The sequence below is a fragment of the Gymnoscopelus braueri genome (assembly GCF_963280865.1).
Source record: "Gymnoscopelus braueri genome assembly, chromosome: 1".
Classification (NCBI taxonomy): Eukaryota; Metazoa; Chordata; class Actinopteri; order Myctophiformes; family Myctophidae; genus Gymnoscopelus; species Gymnoscopelus braueri.
Genome location: NC_137603.1, coordinates 11,437,465 through 11,445,583, shown reverse-complemented (window position 1 = coordinate 11,445,583; position 8,119 = coordinate 11,437,465). Strand labels below are relative to the sequence as shown.

General features: G+C 38.9%; 1 protein-coding gene across 1 annotated transcript; it reads left to right on the top strand.

Moving 5' to 3' along the window:
- Positions 1-1,613: 1,613 nt before the first annotated feature.
- Positions 1,614-7,915, top strand: stard4 (StAR related lipid transfer domain containing 4). The gene is made up of 6 exons (XM_080426949.1): positions 1,614-1,697; positions 3,337-3,448; positions 3,889-3,938; positions 4,934-5,060; positions 6,270-6,384; positions 6,941-7,915. Exons 2-6 carry the CDS (start codon positions 3,344-3,346, stop codon positions 7,168-7,170), a joined length of 627 nt encoding a protein of 208 aa, XP_080283075.1. The 5' UTR covers positions 1,614-1,697; positions 3,337-3,343; the 3' UTR covers positions 7,171-7,915.
- Positions 7,916-8,119: the final 204 nt, after the last annotated feature.

Here is an 8,119-nt window from a genome sequence, read left to right as displayed (position 1 = left end):
TCTAATGCTTTAAAACAAATTACTTTTAAACACACACTAACTATATACAGCACTGATACTCTGAAGCAAGCAAAGTACAACTAAGCAACCTGAGAATACAAGAAAAGATATACTCAGACTACAGGTGAGTCAGGCAGTTACAGAGTTCCTCCAGGAGATTGAATAACACACTGGAGAGACTATGGCTGAACAGACTTTAAATACACCTTGAGAATCTGAAGACTCCTCCCCTAGTATCAACAAGGCAATAGGCCTGGTTCAGGTCAAACTCCCTCTGATAGGGCAATCAGGTCACACCTCACAATATACCTCTAATGCTTTAAAACAAATTACTTTTAAACACACACTAACTATATACAGCACTGATACTCTGAAGCAAGCAAAGTACAACTAAGCAACCTGAGAATACAAGAAAAGATATACTCAGACTACAGGTGAGTCAGGCAGTTACAGAGTTCCTCCAGGAGATTGAATAACACACTGGAGAGACTATGGCTGAACAGACTTTAAATACACCTTGAGAATCTGAAGACTCCTCCCCTAGTATCAACAAGGCAATAGGCCTGGTTCAGGTCAAACTCCCTCTGATAGGGCAATCAGGTCACACCTCACAATATACCTCTAATGCTTTAAAACAAATTACTTTTAAACACACACTAACTATATACAGCACTGATACTCTGAAGCAAGCAAAGTACAACTAAGCAACCTGAGAATACAAGAAAAGATATACTCAGACTACAGGTGAGTCAGGCAGTTACAGAGTTCCTCCAGGAGATTGAATAACACACTGTTATTTAAAGTATAGCCTACTTTAAATAACTTGAGACCATTTTTCAAATATCTTATTTTTTTTACATTTTGGACAAAATAGACAATTTTATATCGAGGTGCCCACTGCCCACTCTTCCTTGGTGCCCACTCTTTCTGTATCCTCCATAGAGTAGACTATATTAATGACAGTCCATTAGCGCTCTCTACTGGCCACTGTAGGCACGAGCACATTACAGAATCAACTGGGAGGGAAGTGGTTCGATCCCCGCCCACAGCCAGGCGAACCAACCAGCGACGAGAAAACGATACCACTGGCTCGTCTGCTGACTGATTGGCGATTGGTCAGAAATGTGACCAGTCGGCTAACGGAAAACGCCCCCACCTTACCAGTGTTGCCATGTCGGCTTATTATAAGCGACTTTGGGTTTCTTTTTCTATACATTTGCTGGTAAATATTGGTTGGTTGCAAGTTACCTAGGACTAGTTTCTAAAGTGTGAGCTTATTTAGGCTTGTTTACCTCTTTGTTATTTAAACCAGTCAAATATTTTCATGACATTTTTTTGTGGTGCCAGGGGAGCATTTGTGTTGTTAGAATGTTTCTAAATATTCCAAATATTCAACATTTTATTGCAAGAGTTTTTGAAAACAGCAGATCTACAAGCTCACCAACATGTTGAGTAGATCCGCTATTTTTCAAATAGCCGATGCATAGTTTTAAAGTGCTCATGTTGCTTCTTTTGGGCTTGTTTTCTAGACCTGGTTGCTTATTTCTCTCACAAAACCTGGCAACGCTGCACCTGACCACTACGTATGCGCAGTTCGTCCGCTGATTGGCCGAGGCGACGCCACATGTTTACATCTGTGAAGAGAAATTAAATACGAGTCAAAATTGCCTTTTGTCCTCATAAATAGGCAATTAAAGGTATGTAAACTGCAGTTTATATGCTTTATACAGTATGATTTAATGAATACATGAACTTGATTGTTAGACTATAGACCAGTGATTATAATAATGTGTATTATGTAATGTGTCGTTATCTGACTGTTAGTTTGCTGTGTGAGATCTGTTGTATCCTTACCATGTGTGTCAGTGTGCGCTGTGTTGTAACTTGTTAGTTCACTGCAGTGGTGTAAAGTAACTAAGTACTTGTACTCAAGTACTGTATACTTAAGTAACATTTTTAGGTATTTTTTACTTTACTGGAGTATTTCCAATTTTCACTACTTCTACTCCATTACATCTCAGAGGCAAATATATAGTACTTTTACTCCACTACAATTATTGGACAACTTTATTTACTAGTTATTTTGTAGATTTTAAATATTATTATAAAACAACTTTGTTATTTCAAAACATACATTAACCACTTCAGACCTGTATAGGCTATTTGAAAGGAGCAAGCTCACAATGCGACGTATTGTGAGCTTGTAGATCTGCTATTTTCAAATAATTGTATACATTTTGAAAACATGAAATGGAGGATTTCTGCATAATGAGTACTTTTACTTTTGCTACTTTAAGTAGCCTACCTTTTGATGCCAATACTTTTGTACTTTTACTCAAGTAAATTCTGAATGCCAGACTTGTACTTGTAACAGAGTATTTCTGCATTGTAGTATTGATACTTTTACTTAAGTAAAACAATTTAGTACTTTTCCACCACTGGTTCACTGTATTGTGAGGTTTGTGTTATTTCACTGTAGGCTATCTGTCAATATGTTGTCTCCATACCATGTAAGCACAAACAGATTTTAAGTTTTAGTACTATGGACTGGAGATTGGAGAATAGCCCAGCACTACACCACTAGAGGTGTAGCAGAGACACACAGAGAACTAAGATAATAATAATAAATACATTCATACAATTTACAACGTACTATTTATTGATTGATTGATTGAATACTTTATTAACAAAAAAAATCACAGGAAGTATAGTTTAATACATGGTCTGCTAAAATAATTAAAACCTAAGAAAGCACTATGGCTTGTTTCCATTGGGGTCCATGTGTATTCAATCCATAGAAACATTTAAAGACAGACAATACAATACAATGCAAAAACATCTTATAAACTAGTAGTAATAAAAAAATATATATGTACAGTAAACAGTTCGGGTGGGGGATTCTGGTGATAAGCTTGGACTTTTTACAGGGGCCAGTTCCGAATTGCAGCCACCTGTAAGTGCTCTTTTAGAGCAGTTGTGTGTTGCTTGTGCCCTGTGCTTATTTTGATGTCATAGGTCATAGGTCAAGCACCACACCAATGAGAGCACACTTCGCTAAATGTGACCTCATATCAATTTGACCCACAGGGTGTGTCTTTATTTAATTCTATTTAATTTTAACATTTAGTGGAAACGTTTTCACTTTTAACATGAAGAAATGTAACTAATTGATAAAAAGCAAAGATACTCAGGGCCTGGCCTGGGGGGAGGGGGCACAATAAGTCATCTGGTGGGTCATGGCCCGTGAATCCATCGCCCCCACAACACAGACACTGATCTGTGTTAGGTCAGTGAGTTGTCTCTGTAATGTGTTACTATGAGAGCTCTGTGTTTCAGGGACATCATGGGGTACAATGAAGATGTGGAGGCCCTGACTACCAAACTGGAAAATACTTTAATCTCCTATCACAGTCTGGAGTTGGATCAGTGGAGGGTTGCGAAGATGACGGTAAGTGGGAGGTGCACACCCGCACACCCACGTGATGTTTTAGGGGTCCCCAGAAGACAGTGACAATTTAATACCTAAAAAAAAGGGGGGAAAAGCAAAGAAAAAGACCATTACTGCATCAAAAGTAATCAACAAACTATACGGGATTTTTTTTTTCAAAATTTGGACAAATTGTCAAATGATATAAGAAAGAGGCTAAATTGAATACCTCAACTCCTACATTCCAAGTGCTTGTCAGGGTGGGGGGTCCCCAAATATGATTATTTTGGGGGGTCACGGCCTGAAAAGGTTGAGAACCACTGCCGTAGCTGACCGGACAGTCCGGTTCTATTCTGGATGGAGACCTACTCTGCAGGTTTGTTTCGGTGTCTCTCGACACTGTCCTGTCCTGTCTTGGCTATATTGCTGGCTAACCTCAACTCATGCTTCTTGTGTTTCAGAAGGATGTAACCGTTTGGCGGAGACCGTCTGAAGAATTCCACGGCTACTTGTAAGTAAAGCTTGTCCGCTGTCATCATTGAAAAATACATTTTCCGTCAAAACAAATTTCTTATATTGAACATTGTTAGTGATAGTATTAATAATATGTTTCCTCTATGCATCATTTGCGGGAGGCTCTTTGGCCTAAAGTGATTTTTTTTTAAAGGACCATAGCAGTTACCTATGTTGTTATATAGTCCAGGAAGCCATTGGATGCCATGCATTTCAGTACGGTATGAAAGTCAACTAGCACGGTCTTGAAAAGCACTTGGGACAAGTCTTCCAACAACCTTAAATAATAATAATAATAAGTAAGTAAGTCGTCTGTGTGTCTTATTGTCGGTATCAGCCGAGCAACAAGGGCCTCTATCCTCAAACCCAGAACATTGAGCTTCAAAAGCAAGCGATCTACCGACTGAGATACCTGGACACATTATCTGTGTTTGGGTCAAAGATCTGTTATCGTTGCACTTGGGATGCATTTTAAAGCGCAGATTGACTCAACAAGTTGAGCTGAAATCAGGCCAGAGAAAATAATAGTTGCCAATTATATATATATAGCTGGACCCAATCCAGTTTGGATCCATTCTTTTAAAGTGGACCAATAATTATCCGGATATTTTGTGAACTTTTTTTTTTCAGAAGTGTTGAAAGTGGATGTCAGCAGTTGCAACTTACATTCCATAATGGAATAGAATAGTGGCATTTCTCATGCAGTATTTCATGTACAATTACTTGTAGGGGCGCCTCTGTCTCATATGGTAAGAGTGCATAACATAACTGAGACTATGATGCCGCATGATGCCTTTTGTGGCTCTCTCCATGTACATCTCTTTATGTTCACTGTGTGTGACAGAAATGCAGAATTTAGCTGGAGAAATTCAACCAAAAACAAATCTGTGCTTTAAAATATAAAAAATTGGAAGGACAATATCTTTAAAAATAAAAAATCTAATGTGGTCATGGAATGGTGAATATGTGCCATTGTCTGGTGTGTTCTTCCAGGTATAAAGCTGAGGGTTTGGTCAAAGACAGTCCCAGCAGAATCATAGATTTTATCCGACCTGGCCCATGTCGACTGAGATGGGACTCGCTGATGACTTCAATGGACATCGTCAATACCATTGATCAGGTAGGTATTACACTACTACTACAAGTAATAATGCTACTGCTAGCCACCGCTGAGGTTGGTAAAACTAAACTTGGCATTTGCAATGGCAAATGGCGGTTGATAAATTGTTCATCACATACACATACTGTACTTTATGTCCCCCAGACGTCTATATAGTCTAGTCCCCTTACCTCCTTCATTCCCTCTACATCAAATCGATTTGCCCAAAATAGTAGCAGCTCACAAAGCTTCACAACATGACATGTTATGTGCTTGTAGAACTATATTGCCAAATGTACAGTATGCCTATTATGACTTTCCCAGAATTAGGGATTCATGTGGTTAAATGCTGTGTTGCTGGCGTGTCTTCACCTTTTGTCCAACCGCTGCCATTCTGTGAGCCTTCAAACGCAGCTGTCTTCCACTTTATGTTTTGTGCCTGGATGAACTCCAGCGTCTCCCTGTCTGAGAATTCTACCCAACCATCTGCAGCGATTACATTTAGTGTAGCAGCGTACAATTCGCGAGTCATTCAGTAATAACTATTTTAAGTGCATGAGTTGATTTTCCCACATATCACAAATACTGTAACCATCCTAATAAAGAGGATATACAGAAGACCTTACTTTTATGCTCTTTAATACCACAAAGCCAACAGGAAAGTTTGTGAAAACATAATAGAAAAAGTGTGGCAAGGACGAGGCTCAATTGCATGTCCCTTTACTGCTGGAACGCTGTTCAAGCAGACCAATCACTGGTAGTAGGCAATATCTGCCTCAAACAAAAATTATATCAACATACATAAAACAATGTAAAAGAGGTGGCCTTCTTAACACCACCTAGAACAAATTTCAATTGCCTCAAAATAATAAGCAATGTTGTGCAAGTATAAGTACGTAAACTATTTATAAAGTGCCTTTCAAAATATAGTTACACAGTGCTGTACAATGAGCAAATAAATCACACCACGTGCACGTGGAAATAATAAACAATAAAGCGTGCACTTTGAGCGTGCATGAAAGGCAGGAGTGATGATGTAATTACTTGATTAGTAAGTGAATTTAGGAACAGTAATGTCTTTCTTACATTAATGCATTACAGACTAATGTAATTACAGTGACTCCTTTATTTTGTAATGCATTAGACCCAACACTGATCAACAGTCTATCAACAATAAGTATATGAATGAATGAATATTTTGTATATGTGTCTGTTTGTGCCTGTCTACAGAGTAGGTGTGTGATGCGTTATACAACAGCAGGTCAGCTGTGGGGTCTGATCTCTCCCAGGGAGTTTGTGGATCTGTCCTTCACCACGCCCTACAAGACTGGTCTGCTGTCATGTGGTGAGATGGAACAAATAGATGCATTTAAACACGTAAACCCTATATATACGCAACGTGTTGTTTTATTTTCGCAGAATGTTCACCTATTATGACATGCCCAGAAAAGGGATGCTAGTGTATGTGGTTAATGGACCCTAACTTCATTCCCTTTACAAACATGGACACTGACATCAAATTCCCAAATCTGATAAATTTGAAATCGACCCGACTAGATTAACTGGTCAACTCAAGGATTTGAAACTTCTTAACGATATGACCATGTTTCATTCATTAACTATTCAACCAGCCCCAATAAAATATCTATATAATTTATAACTATATACCTTCTTATGTATAGTATATCATGCACTTTATATATTTCCCTTTGCCGTGTTGATATCTGATATTTTGTTTCTTTCTTCCTCGATTTCTTTCCACCTTTCTTGAAACTGCAGTGGATGTAGAACAAATAATTTCACACCGATTTTTACACGTTTAAACCTGTGATGTGACAATAAAGTTGAAGGAAGGGATTCACTCAACTTGTCCGGTGTGTTTTTTTTTCTTCGCTCCACAGGTTTGAGTGTGGAAGACCCAGCGGTTGTTGAGCGCCCAGGCGCCGTTCGTGGTTTCAACCATCCTTGCGGCTGGTTCTGTGTGCCTACGTATGAAGAAGAGGGCAGCTTGCTGACAGGTTACGTTCAGACTGAACTGCGGGGGAAGATTCCTCAGAGTGCTGTGGATGCTGCCATGGGGAACACCTTAGTGAACTTCTACACAGACCTCAACAAGGTCCTCAGAGAATGACCCACTGTTCTGGCTCACTCCATTAGTCTAAACCGGTGCTATTGACAGTTACGACGCTCCCGTAGACTGCCGTTGTAAGCGAAGAACATTCATATACAATATTGAATAATTTATTCCCCAAACCAGCCTATAGTTGGCCAAATTTGGAATTTGTGTTGGTGTAACAAGAAGAATGCGGAAGTAACGCTTGCAATCAGGCAACCAATAGTTCAAAACACGACTAGGTCCAAACATTGAACCCTCACGATACATGAACGTGATTGCATTGCGGTGAGATCAAAGAGTGTCGTGACTCTCAACTTTCAACGGGTCTGGTCCCAACTACCTCCACTGAAAGACGGGTTGCCTTGAAACAAACAGCACATCATGTACAGACCACAGTTATTAAAGGCATACTGTGTCACATTTTCAATTAAACAAGTTATGTTTGATATCTTTCAATGGTACATTTTTCACAATAACCATTCCACATGAATGTGTTTTTCGACGTTGTGGCGCTCGTGGGTGTAAAATCAGTGGTGGAAAGTAACTAAGTACTTGTACTCAAGTACAATTTTTGAGGTGCTTTTACTTTACTGGAGTATTTCCAGTTTGCAATACTTTTACTTCTACTCCACTACATCTCAGAGGCAATATTGTACTTTTACTCCAATACAATTAGTTGAAAACTTCAGTTACTATAGTTACTTTGTAGATTTTGATTATTATTACAAAACCACTTCAGCCCTATTAAAACTTAGGCAATGTGAAAATAGCCGATCTACAAGCTCACAACGCGTCGCAAAGCGATGTGTTGTGAGCTTGTAGATCTGCTTGTAGATTTGAAAACTTGTGAAATGGGACCTTCTGCATAACGAGTACTTTTACATTTGATATTTTAAGTACATTTTGATACCAATACTACTTTTACTGTGCATTTTGAATTCCGGACTTTTACTTGTAACAGAGT

Coding starts and splice junctions, on each gene's coding strand:
- stard4 (XM_080426949.1), top strand. CDS start 3,344: ATGGGGTACAATGAAGATGTGGAGGCCCTGACTACCAAACTGGAAAAT. Junction 3,449..3,888: donor GGAGGGTTGCGAAGATGACG/GTAAGTGGGAGG, acceptor CTTGTGTTTCAG/AAGGATGTAACCGTTTGGCG. Junction 5,061..6,269: donor TCGTCAATACCATTGATCAG/GTAGGTATTACA, acceptor GCCTGTCTACAG/AGTAGGTGTGTGATGCGTTA.